This window comes from Dasypus novemcinctus, chromosome 23, assembly GCF_030445035.2.
Source record: "Dasypus novemcinctus isolate mDasNov1 chromosome 23, mDasNov1.1.hap2, whole genome shotgun sequence".
Lineage (NCBI taxonomy): Eukaryota > Metazoa > Chordata > Mammalia > Cingulata > Dasypodidae > Dasypus > Dasypus novemcinctus.
This window is the reverse complement of record NC_080695.1, coordinates 55,273,401-55,297,619: the sequence shown is the minus strand read 5'-3', so window position 1 is coordinate 55,297,619 and position 24,219 is coordinate 55,273,401. Positions and strand designations below refer to the sequence as shown.

At 47.6% G+C, this 24,219-nt stretch overlaps 1 protein-coding gene across 1 annotated transcript in view; it reads left to right on the top strand.

Annotated features, from left to right (window-relative positions):
• Positions 1 to 24,219, top strand: part of XYLT1 (xylosyltransferase 1) — a 313,276-nt gene that overhangs the window by 257,552 nt on the left and 31,505 nt on the right. The window contains exons 6-7 of the mRNA XM_012530405.2: positions 5,251 to 5,331; positions 22,271 to 22,487. Coding sequence (XP_012385859.2) covers positions 5,251 to 5,331; positions 22,271 to 22,487 — 298 coding nt within the window. The remainder of the gene's footprint in view (positions 1 to 5,250; positions 5,332 to 22,270; positions 22,488 to 24,219) is intronic.

The window sequence follows — 24,219 nt, the reverse complement described above, 5'->3', positions numbered from 1 at the left end:
CCAGGACTGGTTTTTAAAGCTGTATAAGTGCATGTCCCAGGAATCCCCTGTTCCAGGCAAACCAGGACAGTTGGCTGCCCAAACACGCCCCCCGTGGCCAAGAGGGCTTAGGAGGTAAATAGACAAGTGGCCGCTGTTACTCTTCACGAGGAACAGGAACTTCGATCCTGTGTTATCATGAATATTGTTATTCGGGATGAAGCTATGTGGCGTTTAAATTAAGCGTAACTATGAAATAACCATACAAATGATAAGCCAGTGAAAGAAGTTGGGGAGAAACTGACTCAGGAGATTCTGTGCTCAGAGTAAATCTTCCTCATTCGTCACCACACTCAACTTGTCACATACCACAGTCCTCACCAACCCTCATCTGAATTTCTGTTCCACAAGAGCCCGTCCATGCCAGGCCAGGAGAGCTGAAGCCACTGACCTCTGGGATCTCTGTACCTGGCAGCATCGGGGACCTGAAATCCTGAATCCTGACATCCGAGGAAACGTCACATGTGGTCCTTAATTCAGCCCTGCTGGCCTCATCGTTAGGCATCGAGCATCCTGGGCTTCTCAGTATCCTGCAGCAGGGAGGGGGATCTGGAGCACCAGAATGGTGGGTGGGAGAAGTGCACTTGGCTCTTTTACTTGGCTCCACCTCATCCCCTCCTCACTCTATCACTCGCTGCCAGGAGTCAGACTTCAGCTGGCTGTGACTCTCCTGAGCGCCGCATCCCCTTACCTGGAGCTATCCGAACTGCATTTGAGAGCACAGTCCTCCAAACGACCGTCTTCACTCTGGCGCCAGTTTTAAGTTTGGGGGATTCCCAAATACCCTGAGGTTCAATAATTTGCCAGAGGACTCACCAAAAGCAGTTACAGACCAAAATCGGCCAAAGAAAGAGGCACTGGGCATAGAGCCTGGGAGGGTCCCAAACACAAACCTTCCATTGCCCTCGAGACGCCTCACCCTCTTGTCATTGGTCTGTGACAATGTACGTGGAGTATTGCCAACCAGGAAAGCCCACCCAAGCCTTGATGTTCCAAATTAGTGTTACTGGAACTCCGTCACCTAGGCACGATTGACTGATTGCTTTCCCACGTGGTTGATCTCAGCCTCCAGATAGACCAATACCATGTAACCCCCCACACTCTAATGCACGTGGTTGGGCTTCCTGACATGGCCAGCCCCTGCCCTAAGACTACTGGCCAGTCTCCTCCACCCCACCCCTGAACAAAGACACCCCATGAGGCATGACATAGATGACCCCCAGAGGCCAAGGGCAAAGACCAGACATCTCTTTGGGCAAGGCCAAATTCTCTTCTGCAATTCTCTTCCTGCAGATCTGCTTGCTTAGAGCTGATTTACCTACCAGGCACACAAAATGGGGCAGTGACCGACTGGGGGCAAGCTCCCAACTCTGACACCAGCAGGGAGACCTTGGAGAAGTCCTTTCTACAGGCTGTTCGCCCAGCTCTGCTCTGCAGAGCACCCCAGAGCTATTATACATGGAGTAATCAAACCGTTTGGGTCTTCATTCTGCTTTCTTTCCCCAGTTCAAAATTTCTTAAGCTTCTGATGTTCGAGCTGGTAGTAATATTATTAAATAGTAGTTCACGTTTATCAAGTGCTTTCTCTATGCCAGGCACGGCTGCACGGGTCCTTCATGCATTATTTTATTTTATACTCACAACACCTGAGGCTTATGGAAATGAAAGTAAGTAGCTGGAAGTCTGGGCTTTTTCAGGAAGAGACCACAGGGAGAAGAAAAAGAAGGAAAGAGAAAGAGAATTAACTGCCAATGTTCATGCGTGACTTAGAGCAGTGCTCCCTCAGCTTTAAAGGGCACATGTATCACCTGGGAATCTTGTTAAAAGGAAAATTTTAGCTCAGCAGGTCTGGGGTGGGGCCTGAGATATGGCATTTCTGAGAGCAGTTAGCAGATGCTGCTGGTCTGCAGACCACATGGTGAGCAGCAAGGCATTAGAGCACCCATTTCTTTTCTTCTGTGCCTGGAATTCATTCACCTATTCATTCATTCGCCCGTTCATTCTCAGCCATTTGTGAAAAAGAGCATGAATCCTGGTGACAGTTGGAAGCAGCTTCCAGTCCTGGGTAGGCTCTTTACCAAACAGATGACTTCTCTGAGTCTCAGCTGCACATCTATAAAATGGGGATAAACTTGGCATTTCATAGGGTCTTTGTGAATTTTAAATTAATTCAAATGCGGAAAAGCGGGCAGGTCCAATAAGGGCTTATGGTTTGGAAGCTCATAGTTGTTTATCATTCATTTCACAAGAGGTTTCCATATGGTTTCAATGAATTTATTGTAATATTTATGTATTTATTGACTTATTTCAACGACGGCTTCCCAGTGGCTCCAGTGCTGACAGTTTGGGCCCCAGGGAACTGGCACCGACTAAGAGACATGTCCGCGGATCATTTCAGCAAAAGGTAGAATGAAGTTGGGGAAGAGAGAGAGGTGGGTGAAATAATGAGCCATGGGGGCCCCTTGGCAAAGGACCCCAGGAAGGAGGAGCGAGAGATGTGTGCGAGGAAAAGAGAGAGACTGGAACGGGTAAAATGTCAACAGATCTCAAGCTGTTAATTATCTGGAGAGAACTAAATATTATGTAGGCAATTATCGACAGGCGTCTGAGAGCAACAATAGGAAAATTGGTCCCCAGCCGAATTCCGCCCCGCTTTGGAGAAGGGCCGGGGAGACAGGCTTTAGCATTCAGAGTAGGCATTTTGCACCGAGGGAGAGTGAGGGGGCTGGGGGCCCTCAGGGAGAAGGGGGAGAGGCGGGGGGGGGGGGGTCCCCCCACCCCTCTCGGGCAGCCAATGCCAGCACGACCCCACGCCCAGCACGAAGCGCCTTGCTTTGAAATGCGCCTTTGCCCACCAGCTCCGGGCCTGGAAACCGCCGCCCCTCCCCGGCCACCCTCCCTCCCCCAAGATGTCATCTTTTGAGACGATTTCATGTGGAAGCATCGCTAAGTAAATTCGCTAAATGCCTATTCATCCCCGTCAGATGGGGACTCGGTGAAGCGGCAAATGTGAAAATGGCCCCGGCTCACGGCCCTGAAAGGCCCTTTCTGGGGTTGCCAAATGGAGCCGCAGCCGCTGACCCCGGGCGGCCCGAGGCTTAGCCAAGGGGCCCGGCAGCCCCGGCCCCGCCATCCTCCCACTGAGGCCTGCTGGGAAGCCCCTATTCATTATCCCGACTGCCGGGGACCCATTCAGAGGTTAACTTGTCCCGTATTCATCAGGACGACAATAATGAACTGTCGCAGAGAGTGGCGAGGGGTTGGCAAATAAAAGGCGGCGACGTGGGGATGGAATGGCCTGCTTTATAGTTGGGGAAGAGGGATTGCTTTAATTTTTTTTAAAGGCTGGTTGAGTTTTTCCGCTTCTCCCAGCCACTTAAAGAGGCCATCCTCCCCGCAGCCTTCCCAGCGCGCAGCCCTGAAGCGCCGTGCGTTCACCTTGGTGCGTGCGTGCCTGAGTCGCCCCGTTGCACGGACACAGGAGCCTGGCCTTTTGTGTATGTCGCCGGGATTCACCTCTATGCACATAGGCAGGGTTTCGCTCTCTGCATCTGGGCTGGGTTTACCTCATTGCAGATGCACAGGGTTTTTCTGGCGCCTGCCACTGCTGGAACGGCTGGTGTTGAATTGGTGTTTATTTCAGTAATAGAATGGGGCATCGGCAGTGCTCATTTTCACTGCAGCATCTCTTAACTGCGTTGTGCCCCTTCCGCTAGAATGATGAGTTGGTCAACACGAGCCCTCCAATGAGAGAGCAGGGGCTTGGCGTGGCGCGACTGCAGGGAAATGAAGGCGGGGTGGGATGGGGGACGGCTTGGACCAGAGAGCTGGCAGGCTTGGTGTGTGTTCTTGGTGTGTGCCCCTACTGCGTGCCCTTTATCCATTCAGTGTATATGCGTGAAGGGCCTATGATGGGTGGGGTAAGTTTGATTCTCCACCGCCAGGCGAGTTCAGAGGTTCAGTGACATCCCTGGACACACGCCCCACTTAGTAGCGGCCCTGGGATCTTCCTCCACATCTCCCTGCCTCTGGAGCCCAGGCAGCCCTCTCTAGACAAGTTCTGCTTCCCAAGTGCCTCTGGCTCATTCCCAGACGTGTTCTTGCTCTCTGCTGCCTTCACTGCTTCTCCCAGTTTGAACAATGGTTAACCCTTTTCCTCTAAGTAAAAATTCCTGAGCAGGGAAAACTGGTGATAAAGGAGCTGTCACATCAGCACCGTTTACCTGTTTGGGTTTATTCAGTGGAAGAGGCGACTGCATTTCTGGCAGATGGAGACTCGAGTGACTGCCTTTTAAAATACTGTCACAGCTGTATGCACAAGCTGATTAGCTGTGACTACACCGCTAGCGCCGAGATTGATGGCGATAAATTTGGGATAACAATGTCATCCATTTGTACTGCACTTCGTGTTTTTTAAAGCTCTCAATCAGTAGACCAGTGGTTATCAAGTATCCATGAATAGTATCCATTCATTCCACTGATTCATTCATTCCTCAAAATGTATTGGAAGGAGTCTATTCAACCTTGCCTCACTTTGATTTTTCCTTCATTTAGCAAATATTAATTTTGATCCCACAATGTGCCAGCAATGAACATCCAGCTATGTCCCTGTCCTCCTGGAGCTTACATTCTAACATAAGCAACTTGGCGCTTTCAGATAGTGATAAGATAGTAAAGTAAAAAGAATGATGTGATGAAGATGTAGAGTGCTACTTTATGTTGGGTGGCCAGAAAAAACCTCTCTGAGGAGGTGACAATTCAAAGGAGATCTGGATGACAAGAACAAGCCAGCATTGAGAAGATACAGGGCAGAATTTCCCAAGCATTGCAAGTGCAATGGCCCTGGGGTTGCTATAGCTTCAGTATTAGCTGTGTACTAATTATCTATTGTTTGCCAAGCCTGGTACTGGGCACTGGAGATTCCAAGACAAATAATTGCTTGTCCCCAAGAAGTTCCCAATCTAAAGTGGTGTACGTAAGGAGAGACACACAGACAGTCCATTGTGACACAGCAGGGTAGATCCACTGATGCCAACACATGAATGAGGGCAACTTACCCAGCCTAGCCTGTGGAGGAGTGGTCAGGGAACACAATTCAAGCAGAGTAGCAAGCTTCCTCTGCCTGGTTCTGTGACAGTGAAGGGAGCTACGCCCCACAGGTCTCCATGAACTCTGGAAGGCCCTGACTTTCCTTTCCGTTTGTTTCCACAGGACAAATGATCAGCTGGTGGCATTTCTCTCCCGATACCGAGATATGAACTTCCTGAAGTCACACGGCCGGGACAACGCAAGGTAGCATGTCATCCCTCCTCCCCCACCCCTGTGCAAGGGGGAAATGAAAATTAGGGGCTTCCTTCTAGGATGGCTTGATGCAGCCAGAGAAGATTGAGGATGGGAGAAGGGCATGGCATGGTGGACCTTAGCATTTTCCTGTAGCTTTTGAAAAGGTCCCACCTGTCGCCCGAGGATAGAGCTAATAGTCAATGTTTCTCCTACTGCTATAACCCTTTATACTTTTCTCTCCCCAAGCACTTTATTTTCTGTTATCTCATTATGGCAACCCTTCAAGGCAAATAGAGCAGGCACCGTGGATCCCAGTTTTATTGATAGGAAAGCTGAAGCTGAGGTCCAAAGTTTATGTGATATCCCCAAATCATTCACTCGCTCAACCAATTCAACAAATACTTAACGAATGCCAACCGTGTGCCAGGCACCATGCTAGTGTGAACAAGACAAAGCCTTACGTTCATGGAATTTACCTTCTAGTGCCCATATGTACTTGAACCCAGGCATCCTGACGCCCAGTCCTGTATGCCCTCCACTGCCTCTCGCTGCCCAAGACGTCAGAGGAATTGGAGGCACCCAGAGCTCCAGCCTGAGTCCACCGCACCTCTCTCATTTAAAAAGAGCAATGGATAACATCGCTACAATCCAGCTTTTAGCTGTGCCCAAATCTCCCTGGCCAGAGATGGGCTGAACGGCTACAGTCTTGAGCGCCCCCTGTAGGAGAAATCACACGATCGGCTTCACTCTCCCAGATTAAAACACAATTTAAAGCGACACAGTCTTAACACCCTTAAAATTGAATGCTGTCCTGGGGCCTTTTGCTAACTTTGAACTCAGTATAACCTGGCCACTCTTGAGATAATTTTAGGTTTGTTAACATGTTCTGTTTGGCTCCCATGGTTTTTGTTTGTTTTATTCAGTTTCTTCCTTTGAAAATGAATAGCCCCATTAAAAATTTTTTTAAATATCCCATGAAAATTCAGATTTCCAGTGAGCCTTGAAAAGTCCGAAGTTCCATTAACTCTGTGCCTCGGTCTTCCAGTGACAGTTATAATCTGGATCTCAGACAAAGCTCGTGGTTTCCAGGTTGCCACAGCGCTCTGTTTGCCCCCTTCCTTGCCGGGCCCCTGCTGCATTCAGTTTGGGATCTCTGCTTTAAATCTTCTCTGCCACTGTGGGGGAGGTGTCATTTTGGCTGGTTCTTTGACTTAGTTTACCCAGTAATGCAGAGCAGGGAAGGGACAAAAGCAAGCAGAGAACTCCATTCTATGAGCTTTTTATTTTTTATTTATTTATTTTTATTTATTTCTCTCCCCTTCCCCCTGCCCCCGTTGTCTGTTCTCTGTGTCTGTTTGCTGCATCATCTTCTTTGTCCACTTCTGTTGTTGTCAGCGGCACAGGAATCTGTGTTTCTTTTTTGTTGCATCATCTTGTCGTGTCAGCTCTTCTGTGTGTGCGACACCATTCCTGGGCAGGCTGCACTTTCTTTCGCGCTGGGCAGCTCTCCTTATGGGGCGCACTCCTTGCGTGTGGGGCTCCCCTACGCGGGGGACACCCCTGCGTGGTAGGGCACTCCTTGTGCTCATCAGCACTGCGCATGGGCCAGCTCCACACGGGTCAAGGAGGCCCGAGGTTTGAACTGCGGACCTCCCATGTGGTAGACGGACGCCCTAACCACTGGGCCAAGTCCGCTTCCCTCTATGAGCTTTTTAGAATTAACCTTAGAATCCTCGTGTGACTTGACTTTGATATCATTCAACAGCTACTCATGGGTGGTTCTGTGCTACTCGCAGCTTAAATACTTTACATATAAAAGGAGCCCCAGACTTGCTCTGGCAATTAGCACAGATGAGTATAATGTGTTCAAGCCACTAGGCCTGGGTGGGTAAATAAGAAGAAGTGTAATAACCCATTCATGTTGTCTTCTTACTAACGCGCCATCACTCTGCTGGCCATTTTTCATACAGGATCCAGTTCCAACCTCACAGCCACACAAAGCAAAACTATAAATTAGGAGCCCTATTTGTCAGCAGACTGAAGGGGGCGCTTTGGGAGCCTAAGCGATTTTCCCAAGGTCGCACAGCTGGTTAGTGCCAGAATTTCAGCCCAGGTCTTTGGGGCAAGAGTCCTTGGAGGTAGTCAGTTTCCGGATCTGGCCCAGATACTGCTGTTCCCCACCCGTGGGCAGGGAATGATGACCTTTCTTCCCCACCAGAAAATCATGTAATGCGTTTTTGTTGCAAACAAACATGCACCACTCAAAAACAGCCCCTTCCGAGTTGATAGGCTTTGTCTGGATTTCCTCTACCTCTGCCTTATTGTTCCAGCCTAGTCAGTATCTCTTCACCATTTGCCATTGCCAGGCACTGGGCTCGGAACAGGACATGGTACAGGGTTAAAAGCACGGATGAGGGGACACCACCTGGGTTGCCATTCACCACCATGCCCTAGCTGTATCACATGACACAAGTCCCTTAACCTCTCTGAACCTGTGCTGTGGAAACGTCAGTGGAATTACACTCACGGGGTTTCTGGAAAGACTAAATGAGATCCTCCATGTAAAGTATTTGGCATATAGGAATGCCCAATGATGAGGATAACAGCAATGTCAGTGATGTCTTTATCATGATACGTCTAAGACTGAAATATTGCTGATGAGAGAAAGAAAGTTGATGTATGGGCCAGAGTTGTACCTCTGGGTGTGAAAGTACCTCCTGTCTAATGGATGTCCATCACAGTTGACAAGGGTACCCAAATGACACAGGACAGGATAAAGGCTCAGACTAAGGAGATATTATTTGCATCTCCCTCTAAAACGCTGAGACCCATGGCTTTCTGGACAGATTAGCCCACAAGGTCCAACACTCATGCCTGAGTCCCCAGCTGCAATTCTCTTGTTTAGATCGGTTAAGGGCAATAATTTAGTATTAATTGAATAGCACAGTGAGCCTACATGCCATCCTCTGCCACTCTCTCCTCCTCGTTAGCTCATGCCTCACCTCCTGCATGAACAAGTCAAGCCGCAGCCCATCTTCCCTTGTCTCCCCCCACGTGTGCAGAGGTGGGCCCAGCTCAGCTCTAGTCCCCTCACTGGTGGGATGATAGCAAGGACTGTTTTTGTGGGAAATGACAGAAGCCCAACTCAAACTAGCAAAAGAGGTAAAGGAAGTGTTTTAGTTTCCTCATTGCTAAAGTAAATGCCATGTAATGGGGTGTCTCAGAGCCTTAGACGGTGGGAACTTATTGGCTCACAGTTTTTGTTTTATTATTATTATTATCAACTGGGCTCATGGTTTTAAGGCCAGGGTAGTCTAAAATAGGCGTCATAAAAGCAATGCTTTCTCCCAAAAGACTGTAGCATTCTGAGGCTGGCTGCCAGCGATACTTGGTCCTTGGCTCCTCTGTCACATGGCTGCATATCACAGCCTCTCCTGGCTCCAGAGTTCTCTTGACTTCCAGTTTCTGGCTGCTCTCTTTGTGTGTCTATGTGTGTTTTATTTTCTCTGTCTGAGTTTAACTCTTATAAAGGACTCCTATGATCTGGCTCAAAGCCTACTCTGATTCATTTGGGTTACGCCTTAACAGAAATAACATCTTAAAGAGATTTTATTTACAATGGCTCCATGCCCAGAGGCATGGATGAGGCTTAAGAGCATATTTTTCTGGGGTACATAGCTCCAAGCCATGACAGAAAGTTTTTGGGATCAGGTTACTAAAACAGGTGTAACTGCCTTCAGGAATAGCTGGATCAAGCAACTCAAATGATCTCATCAAGCCAGACTCTTCATTGTTTCTCTTTTCCTTTGTGTTGGTTAAAGTTTCTGGCCTCAAGTGGTGACCTTTGGCAACTTACTAGATTCATTTTACAGATGAGGAAACAAATTCAGAGAGGTAAAGTAACTTACCTAAACTCACACAGCGAGAGCAGGATTAGAACCATTGACAACTTATTAGGTTCATTTTACAGATAAGGAAACTGAGATTCAGAGAGGTAAAGTAACTTACCTAAACACACAGCAAGAGCAGGATTAGGACTCAGGCTCAGGTGAGTCTGTGCCCAGAGCCCAAGCTTATCCTCCCTGAGTAATGAAATCTCTCTGTGTTCTGGTCCTGCTTTCCTCCAACATGCTGGGTAACTTTGAGGCAGCCACTCTGCTTCTTTGGGCTTCATTTTCTCCCTTTGAAAAACAAGGGAGTTGACCAAGATGGTCTCCAAAATCCCTTCCCATTCTTGTAGAAGAGAAGGTAACAGAGGCAGAGAGCATGAAAGAGAGACAGGAAGGGACAAAAATAAGTAGCGCGATACAAACTCGGCCACAGGTGCCTCTTTTTAATTCCACGTGCTTCCTAATAGCCATGTTGCCCTTCCATCCCCCTTTAGCCACCAATCTGGACTTCCGTCTCCTGCCACGAAGAAATGGCACAAAGGCAAACTCGTCTTTTAATAGCTGCCAAATTGGTCCTGACCGTTCCTGTAATTAAATGAAGGGAGTGTCGTGTTGCCTCTTCCTCCTTGCTTTCCCCGGAGAGTCAAGTCACTAGCTAGAGAGACGAGCAGCACGGGTATCATTCTCCCAGGCAGCCTCGATGGGCTGCCAGAAGCAGGGCCTTCACGTTTTCTTTCGGTCAGCCTGGGCAAGCAGGTGTTCAGAAACATCCCCAGTAGCTCCTTGCCCCTGCTCTGCCCTCGGTCTGTGGGGACAGGCCCCTCACATGGAGGGGGACAGGCACAACCCCCTCCCTCAGCCACAATCGGATGTCCTGAGACTTTTCCTGCCCTAATTTCTCCACCTAGTTCTGGGTCACCCGGGCCCCCAGTGCCCAGTCCTGAGGTGCAGCGTGTTGCAGTGGTAAGAGCGTGAGCGCTGGAGACCAGTGGCCAGTGTGGACATGCAGTCTCTGCCTTGAGATAGCCATGAGACCTCAAACACATGACGTCAACTCACCACACCCCCATTTCCTCGCCTTTGTAAATGCAGGTGGCGACAATGGGGGGATTGAGTGTGCTCACCTGCCGGCGTGGGTGCCCAGCCAGGTGCTTTCATTCCAGCCTCACTTGGCAGGTAGCATCCCACTGTAGAGATGAGGACCGCCGAGGCTTGGCGAGCTGCTGCAGCTTGCTCAAGATCCCGCAGCCGCCGGACGGCTGAGCTGGGCCCGCAGCCCGGTTGGTCGGTCTGACTTTGAGGCCTGTGCTCCTTTGTCTCCCACCAGGAGTGACAGCTGAAGGCCCCTGCAACTGGAAGTTCTTGGGCTGTTCAGATGAAAGGGCGAATTTGGCTGACTTTAAGCAGAAGCATGTTTAAAAGGGGAGGGGAGGGAAATCAGGCCCATCCCCAACTTCCTAGAGTCAGCATTTCCCAAAGTGTGTGCCTGACCCCGAGAGTCCACAGTTGGGCATTTTATGAAAATTAGGTATGGAACTTACTATATAGGAACCATTAACCAATATAACCCATACATTATAGATATTATGCTTAGAACAAGGCTAACTTAAAAAAAAAAAATTAAAGCTATTTAAAGTTGGCTTAGAGAAAATTATTAAGGAAGCTTTCAGACAGATGCTATATAATGCACATAGCAAAGCCATTAAGAAACCAGGCTCTGGGGCCAGACTGTCGGGTTCAAATGCTGCCCATAGCACTAACGAGCTGTGACTAGGGTGAGTTACATCAATTACCTGTGTCGCAGTTTCCTCATCTGTAAAATGGGAATGATGATGATGATACCAACTTCATAGAGTTGCTGAACAGATTAAATTGTTTAATAGATGGTAAGCTCCTGCAACCATGGGTGGTATATATTAAGTGCTCAATAAATAATAGATGATGACCATAAGGATAGTGGAAATGATGAGAGATGATAATGGTGGCGAAGATGATGGAGAAGATATGAGAGAAAATCTTAAAAGATGGTATGAAATTAACATTTTAGAAACACCCTCTAGAATTTAGAGAAATGTCTAGACAATTTTCAGAAGTCTGGGCAGGTAGGAAGCTGGAAAAGGTTCCATCCTTCTGGTCAGAAGTGGCATAAACAAGTTTCTTCCTCTTCCCTGATCTGAATCCCATCTGCTAGAGGCGGCGCTTCCCCTTCCCCGGGAGCCAGAAGAGCAGCTGAGCGCTTTCAGCAGCTCCCCTTCTCTGACATTGGACTAAGCTTCAGGCCTAAACCTCCCTTGATGTATAAACAGGCAACTGTTTAACCGAAAGCTGGCAACTCCATCGAGAGCCTGCCCGGGAGACTCCTCCAGGCCAACCTGCCTTCAGGAGGCCCTGCGGTGCCAACTTGCTCGTGGAGAAAAGGGCTCCCTCGCCGGCGGTCTTGTAGCCCTGTGATTGATGGGAGGAGATAATGAATATCTGGTCTCCAATGGGAAAAGCAGATTGCATTTCTCGTTGGCTTTCCTTAGACCCAACCGGCAAGTTTATCAGTGTTTGCATGTTCACTTTATTTAATCCAATTATGGCAGCTGTGGCAAAATAAGCCTAGCACAGGTACCCACACACAGATGCAGGCGCAGATGCTCTCTTGGCCTCAGCATGTGTTTTGAGGTCAATTTGGGAACCTTTTTTTAATAAAACAACAATGTGTATAAAGGTTAGACAAAAGACCAGACGAAAAATATGTTCACAGTCTCATCTCTGAACAGTGGACTATGATGCTTATTTTCTTCTTTACTTTTTTTTTATGATCCAAGCCTTCTTTGAAGGACATGCATTATTTTTTTATAATCAGAGCAAAAGATGGTGAACATTCTTTTTAAAAATATGTGAAATAGGTGGACGGCCTATTAGGGGACTGTTAGCATCTTGGAGGTGTCAGGTGATCAGGACCTCGAGCTTGAGCTGCCAAGCAAAGGGGCCCCGGATGAGGGCCCCCGACTCTGCATTCCCATTCGCGTTTCTTTTCATCGCCTCCTTAAAACATCAACTTTCATCACACAGGGAAGTAACAGTAGTTACACATGGAGGGTTTGCTGTATGCCAGAGACGACCCAATGCCTTACAGTTCTTAACTCTTTCAGTCTTCACAATCCCATGATGTAAGCACAGTCATTATCAAAGCCATTTTCCAGAAGGGGAAACTGAGGGCTAGAGAGATCAGTCAACACCCAGCTCGTAAATGAGCCCAGGCGGTCTGGCTCTGCAGTCTGGGATCTTCACCACTGGGGCTACACTGGCTCCTGAGAGTGTTCATTGGAGAGTTTTGCACATGTGCAGGCTGCATGACTTACAGATGATGAGCTCTGTCCACTAATGAGGTGAGAGTCTGCTCCTCAGTTGTGGGTGTCCTCTGAAGCGTGGTAGTGGAGCTGAGCATTTCCCTTTAGCTCTCTCACTCCAGCCCCGTTAGCCTGTTTTCATTTACTCAGCCCTTGCACATGGTGCTTCCCACTTATAAAAACCCACCCCCGTGACTCTTCATGCCACTAATTCCTTCTCATCCCTCTGCTCAAGCTTAACTACCACGTCCTCAATGAAGCCGTCCCCAAAAATCATCACTCATCCATTCCCTGTCTCTTATTTTCTGCCACTGTAACTGGCTTTTCCCCTTCATACCACTTAAAATATGTAATTAGGTATTTGTGTTTCATACGTATTGATGTCTACATACTTATTTAATAGAGCATATCACAGCCTTGTGGCTAAACGTGGCATCGGTAGCCTAATTGCCAAGGTCACATCCCATTTTGCCGCTAACCTGCTGTGTGACCTTGGGAAAATTATTTAACCTGTCTCTGTCGCTGTTCTTTCATTTGTCAAACAAACCGTCCTGGGGTTGTGATGCAGATCAAATGTGAGAATATGTGTGAAGTACATGGAGCAGGACCCACAACACGGGACATGCTCAGGGAATGGTAGCTGTCACTTCTGGCCTTGGTCTCTCCTTCAGAAGAGAGGGCAGGACAGAGGTCGTGTCCTACTTATTCACAATCGTATTCTCAGCACAAAGACCAGGACCTGGAGTGCAGAGAAGGTGCCCTCTAGCGCTGCTGAGTGAGTGGACGGTCCCGAGCCCCCCTGCTCCTCCAGCTCCTAGGAGTGGCGGTGTGACTGCTGACTCCAGCCACGATCAGGAAGAGGCGCGTCCCGCGGGACGCGGCCAGTGGGGCTGCAGAGCTGCCAGACTCAGCCCAGCGACCTGAATCCTCTCTGGCTCATGGCTTGCAAAGATGGGAGGGTTTTCTGTTCACGATGCTTGGCCACCGTGAGAAGGATGACTGTGACACCTGGCACCGGCACCACCGCAGCCACAGGTGTGGCTCGCCTGAAACAGTGGCAGGGCATGGGTGAGGCTCCCAGCTTCTGTCCTTGGTGCTGAAATGTCAGTCCTATTTGAGATGAAGGCGGTTTTCTCCTTAGCCCTGGAGATTCCCTGCACATACCTGTCTACCAAATCCCGGGAGGGTAAATTCCTCTTGCTTCAGATTTAGGCATCTTGATGAACTGGTGTGGAGCACATACTTTAGCACCAGGCTAAACCCTCTCTCTATACATAATCTCATTTAAATCCTCACACCAGCTTCTGGGGTAGGTGTTACTATGATCACTTTTCCACATGAGAAACTGAGCCATCACTTGATCCAGTTGCCCAAGGTTATCAGCCTACCCTGCTTTTGGACCAGGTAATCTGGCTCAAAAACCCAGCGCCTGGGCACTGCCTCATACGGCCGGAGCCTGTGAACACGTTCACGTGGCTGGCTGATCTCAACATCGTGGGTTTCTGTGCTTTACTTCCTGACAGCATTATTTTAATCTGTAGAATGAGTTATATTAGCTGATTACTAAGGTCCTTTCTTGCTCAAACATCTGGTAGAAACTTAGGGGCAGAGTTCTTCCTTTTGGAGACTATTATTGGACAAGACAGTTCTAAAATAGTTCCACACTCAATCAATATTCCAAAATTGTAACCAGGGACTTAACAGAATTGAGAAATGTCTTCATTGCCTGCCTTTTCTGAGTTCATTTCCCAGTGGCCGCAGATGCTTTTTTCACTGACTTCTTCTCCCACAGGTGAGATCAGAGCCCCTCACCACCCTCCTGATTTACTTTGATTCTGAACTGAAGATATTTGAGCGTTATCTTTTTGAGACAGTAGAAGTTCTTATATCCTTTACGCAGATCCTTTTGTAGGGTTTCTGCAATTTGGAACAGATGAGGTAAGAATGGCAAGGTAGTTAAGAGCCTGCATTGGATTCAAATCCAGGACTTCTAGCTGTGTGACTTTGGGGAAGTTACTTAACCTTTCTGAGATTCAGCTCCTTCATCTGTCAATCGTGTGTTAGAACTATCTAAAACCTGAGTAACAGGAATTACTTCCTGACTTCTCAAAAAAGGTGGCTGTTTGTCCTCCCTTTATTCATTCACTCAAATATTTATTGAGCACCAACTGTATGCTGGTGCTGTTCTAAGGCCTAGGGATACAGCAGTGAACAAAGCAGGCAAAAGACAAGCTCCCTTTTGGGGATTCTATCTAGTAAGCAGAAATAGACAATAAGCAAAATAAATGCCTTCTGTATTATAGAGAAAGTGAAAAGTTCCATGGAGAAAAACAAAGCACAAACAGGGTTTTGGGGATGGGAGAGATGTCATCACAATGTCAGAAGGAACTGGTGGTTAGGGGTTAGGTCAGTTCATTGCTTGGGTGCGCAGTGCTTACCAGTTTGCCAGGCCCTTTGAGAAACACCATCCATTTCACTCTTGTAGCTGATTCGTCAGGACAGGTGTCATTCAGAGGGGCGAAGCCCACCCCACATCGCAACACCTGTGAAAGCAAGAGGCGAGGGTTGGACCCGGCGCCACCTGGCATCTGTTCTGCTGGGCTGCCATCTATCGGCTCTTCCCAGCTGCCCCAGGAAATGAAACTGCAAGGAAGAGCACGTCATCCGTCACTTTCCATGGTGGGCCATGGCTGCTGCTAATCTGCCCTCACCCCTCAGGTGAGAGAGCCATGCACCCTGTACTGGAGAGCCAGAAGTTATGTTTAAAGGATATGCTAGGTATTTAGTAACAGATGTTGGCTTCCAACTTCACCTCCTCCAGTTATGGTAAATGCACAGAACAGAAAAAAACAAGCCCCTGCCCAAACCGCTATTTCCCTTCCCCTGACAGACACCTCCAATAAACCCAAAACCTGACCCTCTGTCACCTTGTCCCGGTCCAGACCCGAGTTTCCAGCAGCCCTTCTTCATTTTCTAAGACCTGGGGAATTGGTTGTCTCTATTTACTCATAATTAACCAAAGCATGCATTTGCAGCTTCTCAGTTTCTGAAATGCAGTAAATACAGCAACCAATCTCCCAACCCCATGAATATTTCATTTTGGAGATTACTGCATAAATATTGTATTTGGATATTATGGTCTGGGACACCACATTAAAATTGCAAGACGATGCTATTATCCTATATAATGGAACATGAAATTAAAAAGCCAGTCCATGCAAAGAAAAATTTGGCAAGTCACCTGTATTACTCTGCTGTCTCTTGGTTAGCCTGGGTAGCACAACAGTTTTGATAGAAATAATTTAAAACCTGTAAGTTTTAAGCATGGTTAAATGAACTGACTCGGCACTGTGGCCTAATTCGCACCAGCCAGAGTCAAGTTAGAGTTTTGTTTTCCGAAACCCAGGAGCATCTTCTGATGGGCCAGTTAGAGCTGAGTTTTGTTTCTGCAGGGGAGCACTGCAAACATAATGAACACCTTCACTGTGACACTCCCCGGCGAGAACATGGCTTGGCTCATGAGCTTGGGTTCTGCACGTGGAAAGGTGTTTTCAGGAAAGGATGAGACTAGGGATGTTTTCTTGTTTGGGGATGGCTTCTGCCCTCGGCTCCTGTGCCTCTTCCAAAAAGTCGTCAACCTTCTCTGGGCTCCTGTGTATGTAATACCTGCCCACAGCCTCTTCCTAGGGATAGAGTGTCTTAGAGATTGTTACAGCTGAAACATAGTTTAAGGATTACCTCACCCAGGGTACTTAGGATTAGTGGCCTATGGCTAGCTTAGCCTAGACATGTGGTTTATAAACCAGCACCTCTTCATAAAGGAACTTCATGCCTTTCAGAATGTGAATTCTCCATGTCTCGCCAACTTTACTCTTTTAAGCCTGCTTCCCACTCTTACAGTATTTGTTTGACCCCTATAAGCATTTAATTTTATAGCCCAGACCTAGTCCAACTGAGCCATTTTGCCAGGAGGGAAACTGAGATTCAGGGAGGGCTCAGCACTTTACCAGAACCACATGGCCAGTTAATGATAGATCCATGTGGCAATGTAGATGAAAAGCACTTTGGGAAGTGGATGTGGCTCAAGTGATTGGCTTCGGCTTACCACATGGGAGGTCCCGGGTTCCGTCCCTGGTACCTCCTGGAGAAGGCGAGCTGGTGCAGCAGGCAGGCACAGCAAGCTGACTCAACAAGATGATGCAACAAAAGAGACACAAAGAGGAATAGACAATGAGAGACACAGCACACCAGGGAGCTGAGGTGGCTCAGATGATTGAGCACCTCTCTTCCACATGGAAGGTCCCGGGTTTGATTCCCAGTGCCTCCTAAAGAGAAGACAAGCAGACACAGAGAGCACACAGCAAATGGACACAGAGAGCAGACAGTGACTGAAGGCAGTAAGGGAGGGCAGTTAAATAAAATAAAAGTAAATCTTTAAAAAAAAAAAGCAGATGGAGCAGAATCAAGTGTGTCCACCATTATCACCATCATCAATGACAGCCACCAGCACAGCAGCATTTTTATTTATTACCCCATCATCAAGTTTAAGAATTAAATGTATTACATCATCATCATCAGTGAGTGGCCAACGTCCAGAAACTAGTGCTGGAGATGGTTACAGGGGCGTGGATGTATTAGTGAGGCTTCATCCAGCCCCCTCTACCGGATGCCTGTGGTTTCCCAGGGAGCCTGGTCCATGCCGTGGGAGGGTTCCTCCTGGAATGCAGCGTGACCTGAACAGTGGGACCATCTCCAGCCTCTGGAGAAAGTCTAGTCCTTGCACGAAGCCTTGGCTGAGCAGCTGCCTTGCACTTTCCTAGGACCACTAAGGGGAGGCTGAAAGGAGGAAGCCAGGCTCTGTTCTCTAGGGCCTGAGGCTCTAGTGGGAGGAGGTTCTGAATGGAAGACAGAGTGATGAGGGCCGCCATGACAGTGCAAGGCTCTGTAGACCACACTCCAGGAGGCTGCAGGCTGGCTTAGCTGAAGAAGTAGCAGCTGTGTGTGTCCATCACAGCTGCCGCCCATGTCGGACCTAAGAACAGTCCCACCCTTGGTGGTAGTGATGAAGTTGAAATCATTCAGGTGTGTCTTAGAACTGTTTTGCTGGCATGTGGCAGAATCCCATCTCAAAATGCCTTCATCACATAACTGACTAGTCTGGGGGTGGGGCAGGCACAGTGGGGCCCAAGGGTCTCCAATAAAGCCACCAAGACTCACTGAGCACCTGCTCCAACTTGTCTCTCTCCTTTCCGTGTTACCTCCATCATCAGACAACCTGGACACTCTTGGGGATAAGATGGCTGCCAGCCTCTCTAGGCTTACATTCGCCCAGCCAAAAATCCCACAGAAGAGACCCCCTTCCTGTAGTTCCAGCAACAATCCAGGGCTCGGTCTCAGTCTGAGCTTGCGTTGCTGTCCACCCTTGATGCCGTGATGGCAACCAGGCAGATGGAAGACTCTGATGGACCCAGCCTGCATCGTGTCCCCACCCCTGGGGTGGAGGGTCAGGTGCAAACCCAAGTGAGCTGAGGGTTGGGGAAGGGATAAGTTAAAAAAAAAAAAAAGTAAAATTGGAATGTGGTTCCCATAAAACTCGGGAATGGAGGCTGAGCAGGAAAAACTTAAGGAATGAAATAGTGGTCCATGTTACAACATAGATGAACCCAAAACATATGGTAAGTGAAAGAAGCCGGACACCAAAGGTGGCATATTGTATGATTCCATACATATGAAATATCCAGAAGAGTTAAACCATAGAGACGGAAGGCAGATTGGTGGTTGCTAGGGGTGGGGAGATGGGAATGGAGAGCGACTGCTTACAGCGTACAGGTGTGCTTTGAGGGTGATGAAAATGTTTTGAAACTAGATGGAGATAATGGTTGCACAGCATTGAATGTCCGTATGCCACTGAACTCTCAAATGGTTGGTATTGTGTTGTGAGAATTTCCCTTAATCAAAAATAAATGCATAACCCAACACATGACCACAAGCCACATGGGCAGTCAACACAACCTCTCTTAAGCCGTGCTGATCTGCCCCCGGGCTCCTCACCTTTGGTAAGGCCATTCTTCGTGTCTGGAATGTCCACATCTTCTTTTCCATCAACCTTCTCAGCCTAACATAGACCCCGCCTCCTCTAGCAAGCCACCTCTGGCCACCAAGCCCCAGGTTCCCTGGCTGTTTCCAGCTTGCTCTCGTAGTTCTTTTTCTGGAAGTTCATTGAAACTGCTTTAAGCCATGGTTCCTTGTGCCTCTGTGACGTCTCCTCAGTAGCCGGTGAGTGCCTTGAAGGCAGAGCACGTGGCCCATGCTGCCCCCTGTCTTCCTCTGTACCAGGCACAAGGCTGGGCGAGTGGTGGTGCTGGGCATGCACTGGCTCATTCATGGATTGGGGCCAGTCATTCATTCAGTGGGTAATCATTAGGTACTTACTTTGTGGGGCAGTTTGATATTATTTATGAATTCCAAAGGGATTTTGATTATGTCTGTAAACTGGTCTGTTTCTCTGGGCCTGATAACCCTTTGATTGCATTAGATTCAGCTTAGCCATCTGATTAAATTATGTTAAGATTAGGGTTTTGATTCAACCACGTCATTAGAGTGCCACTCAGTATTGAGTCCCAGCCCCCTCGGACTGATAAAACAGACTCTCACATGGAAGTAGACACACACAGAAGACACAGGATCCTGCAGCCCCAGGAAGATAAATAAGCCTGATAGTTATAGCTGACCTTGTGAAGAGAACAGAGCAGCTGAGCCCAGAAAGACATGAGCCCAGGAAGAGAGACAAGCCCTATGCCAGCCTACAGTTGCAATCAGAAGAAGGTAGACCCACAGAGACATGGCCCATATTGAGACATCTTGCTTCAACATGAGGCGACAGAGTTTGGTAAGGAAGTAACCTTGAGTTATACTCTTTTGGTCCTTTTAACTGTAAGCTTTTACCCAATTAAACACCCTTTATAAAAGCCAACAGAATTCTCATACTTTTTTTTTTTTAAAGATTTATTTTTATTTATTTAATTCCCTTCCCCTCCCCCGGTTGTCTGTTTTCTGTGTCTTTTTGCTGCGTCTTGTTTCTTTGTCCGCTTCTGTTGTCATCAGCGGCACAGGAAGCGTGGACAGCGCCATTCCTCGGCAGGCTGCTCCCTCCTTCGCGCTGGGCAGCTCTCCTTATGGGTGCACTCCTTGCGTGTGGGGCTCCCCTACGCGGGGGACACCCCTGTGTAGCACGGCACTCCTTGCGCGCATCAGCACTGCGCATGGGCCAGCTCCACACGGGTCAAGGAGGCCCGGGGCTTGAACCGTGGACCTCCCATGTGGTAGACCAACGCCCTAACCATTGGGCCAAAGTCCGTTTCCCTCATACTTTTCATCAATACCCCTTTGGCTGACTTAATACACTATATACCAAGCGTAACATGATGAGAAAAAACAAGCATGACCCTAGCTTCCATGGAGCTTACAATCTACTGGGGGAGATAGACACTAATCAAAGAATCACACAAATACATAGTGGCAAGCTGTGAGTTTACACATCAGTAAAATTGGGTTAATAAAAGACTTTCCTTGGGGTTGTCACTAGAATTAAAGCCCTTAGACCGGTAATGCTCAATACGTTTTAGCCATCAAGGTGATAATGATGACGATGATGATGACAATGATGATGCCATTGATAATGACAACGATGATGATGATGGTGATGACTATAATGGCAATAACGATGATGAAGATGGTGATGATGGTGGAAGACTGTATGTCAGGACTGAAGGAGTAACTTCTGAACTGCAATCTGCAGGATAAATTGGAGTTAAGTAGATGAAGATAGAGTAAGGGAAGGAAGAGAACATTCCAGGAATGTACAAAAACCTTGGCTGGAAAGCTATTTATAATGATGGGCCCTTGGAGTAGGAAGGTTGTGATGGTGACAATGGAGAGAGACATTCAAAATGGAGAATTGTTACCTACTCTCCAATTCATTGGATTCACCCACAACTAACAAGGAGATGATGATGGACAATGCCTATCCCAAGGAACAGAGAGGGTCTGCAACTGTAGGCAAGATAGTCCCATCCATCTGCCCCATGGGATCTAAGCCCTCTCTCAAGTAGAGTGGAGTGGGTATCACCATCCCAGAATCCTCAGGATTGGGGAATGAATGATGGATAGAGTAGACTTACTGTTATTTCTACTATAGACTTACTGTGATTCTAGTAGTGGAAGAACTTTTATCATGGATGTGGAGGCATTGACCACATGAGGTTTTAGAGGAGGGAGAGGGAAAACAGGTAGCACAGGGGCATTTTCGGGACTTGGGAATTGTCCTGAATGACATTGCAATGACAGATACAGGCCATTATTTATCTTGCCATAACCTACAGAATTGTGTGAGAAAGATGTAACTACAATGTAAACTATAATCCATGCTTAGTGGCAATGTTCCAATGTGTGTTCATCAATTTTAACAAAGGGACCACACAAATGAAGGATGTTTCTAATATGGGAAAGTGTGGGAGGAGTAGAGAGTGGGACATATGGGAATCCTCTATTTTTTCAATGTAACTTTTATGTAATCTAAAGTATTTTAAAAAGTTAAAAAAAAAAAAAAAAAGCATTGTTTGTAAGGGCTTGACAAACGCAGATTCCCAGCGTGGGTCAGGATCAGCAGGCTAGAGGAGCAGAAGTGTCCCTGGGCCAGGATCCTCCAGGCTCTATGCTCCCGACCAGACAGCTAGCTCCTTAAGAACAGGCATCATCCTTCTTGTTGACTTCCCACCACCACAGGGGCCAATGCGATGCCTCGCACATAGTAGGTGCACAGCAAATGCTACCTGAATGAACTGAGAGTTTGGGCCCAAAGGCTTGGTTCTAGCTCTGTCTACTGGACCATCTCTTTGACCCTACAGCGTTGCTTTCTGCATCAAAAAAAAGAGGAATGCCGGTTCTGCTCCTCCTCCCTTGTGAAATCACAAAGAAGATGATTATATGCTCTACAGTCAGTTATTATCCTGGGATTAATGGGTAGAATTCAAGGGGTCAATGACCTAGGATGGGAAAAAAAATTATATCTATACTTTCACTAACCTCTAACTGAAATTTAACTAAATATAGGCAACTAACCACTGCAGTATTATCAGTAACTGTGAGTTTGTCACCAATTAAATCATGTATTTTTATTCCACATTCTTAGTGGTACAGGTAACTCTAAATATCATTTACTCTTACTACTGCTTCAAAATTATGATAGTCATTAGAGCTTGTTATTTAATGTGACAAAGAAGCACTCATAACCCTTTATCATAAATTTGGTGTTTTGTGAAAATACTTGAGTTATATACATTTTAATTGTATTCATTAAAAGCATTATTCTGAGATGGGTGTGTTCACCAAACTGCCAAGGATCCATGGCTTAAAAAAGGCTAATTTAAAGTTCTCTAAAGAAATAATTGAAGCAGATGATCATTGTCAACTAACCGAAGTCTTGGACAAGTCCCCTAGATTCTCTGTGCCTTGGTTTCCTCATCTGTCAAACGGGGGTAATAATAGTACCTGCTTATAGGGATGTCATGATGTCTCACAGGCCGTGGCATGGTACCTGGCACATAGTAAGTGCTCAATAAAATAGTATTCCTGCTGTGATGGTGTCATTTTTCTGGGGCTCTAGGCAAAGCCCCCTCCTTCCTGGCACCTTTGGGCTAAGGGCTCCTTTGTGTCTTCCAGGTTTATCCGGAAGCAAGGCCTGGACCGGCTCTTCCTGGAGTGTGACGCCCACATGTGGCGCCTGGGTGACCGGCGGATCCCAGAGGGCATTGCCGTGGATGGTGGCTCAGACTGGTTCCTGCTGAACCGGAAATTTGTGGAGTACGTGACATTCTCCACAGACGATTTGGTGACCAAGATGAAGCAATTCTACTCCTATACGCTGCTTCCTGCCGAGGTGAGCATCCAGGGAAAACTTCTCCAAGAAGGGTAGGGGCTGGCTTTAGCATTTCAAGCAAAGCAGATGCTGAATTCTTTGGCGATATGATGATGTACCCACATATATAATTCCCAGATGCCCAGATGAAGAGGAGAACTGTATCGGCCACCAGGGATCTTGTACGTGGCCCCTCCAGTCTCTATGTGGCATAGATACACAGTGCTGCCACTAGCAGACCACACAGCAGTTCTGTGCAAAGTAGGAAAGACAGCTTTTCTTCAAGATGTTTAACCTCCATGGGTCATAAAATCATCCCAATATACTGATTTTGTCATAACAAGACACTTTACTGCCATTTGCCAGAAAACTCTTTGTTAAATATATATATAAATCTCTGATATCTATAAGGATGATGGTATCTCCTAGGGTTGTGAAGTTTGTAACCTGCACAACTGTAAAAGTCAGCCCTTTTAGGACACTCACATCAAATCTTGCTAGATCCTTCTCTGTTGCCAATCATATGATCTTTTCTGCCCCAAGAATAACTTTTCTCGTTTCAAATGTAGGTCTGTCATTCACCAACAGAAAACAGTATCAGCTTCATCAGTCACTCCCCAGAAATTGCAGTGGTCCCAGGGAAAACCAGCCAGGGTTTCCATGGGCTGGCCTTAGCCCGCACTGCCTCGACAACCAATTTGGCCAAATGCAGGCTTAGAATTTCCCATCTGGCTTTTAAAAGAACTTGAAGAGTTGAGGGGAGCCCATCACCACTTTTCAGACCCCAGGGTGGGAAGCTATTCTGAAACACCCCCAGAGGCATCTAGAAGTGGGTAGGGATCCAGTACTGAAGTGTGCCATGAGCTTGCCCGCAGCCTTCTGATCAGGCTTGGGCTGAGAGTCTAGATTCATCTCCCTGGCCCCCAGTTCACCTTCATCCTAACTTCCGACCTCAGAAAGCTCCAGAACTAGTTCCATTTCTGTTAAGCTTCTACCACCTGTGAAAGGGCCACTCTTCCTTCCCTGGTCTGCTGGGGCTGTGTGTTTCTAGGGGCCACACAAGACAGTGTATCTCATTTAAATGATTTCCACATTCCTCAGCAGAGGCAGCCCTGCCTGGCTCTAAGTAGGGCTCACTGTCCACGTCCCAAAAGCAGAATCAGAGGGCTTGTCATCACCAGACCAGGTTTTATTATTCTGCACACATGTTAAGTAATCAACTTTTAATCCTATTTCATCAAAAATCACCATTTTCTCTCACTTCTGATAACCTCCTCATCCATTACCTTGCGGGGAGTTTCTGTATCATTGTGAGAGGATACAGGGCAGTTGGTAATTGGGTATTTCTTCCCCTGCTAGATGGAGAATATGTGCCTCTGCGGGCTCGTAGACTATTCAAGCTTAAAATTCAGATTCACCGGCTTGTCATTTAACATCACAGGGAGGTCAGCAGGAAACGGTGGATGGGGTCTCGTTTTGCCCACTCACCCATTTAGAAGAGATTGTTTGGGAGTTTGGTTTTATAAATCAAGATGGCCTTCCCATCTCTGGTGCCCGGTGCTCTACAAAGCTCCGTGCATACTCTCTGCCCCTCGGCTGTCCCAGCTCACACAAGCACACACACTCCTGCGTCCCTGTTAGATTCTCTTCCCTTCCAGCATCTCTGTCCTGTCCTGCCCACCTTTCTCCCAGACCACCTCCAGGGACTGTTTTAGAAGAAATCCGAAAAATGTACCTGTGCATTTGTAACAGG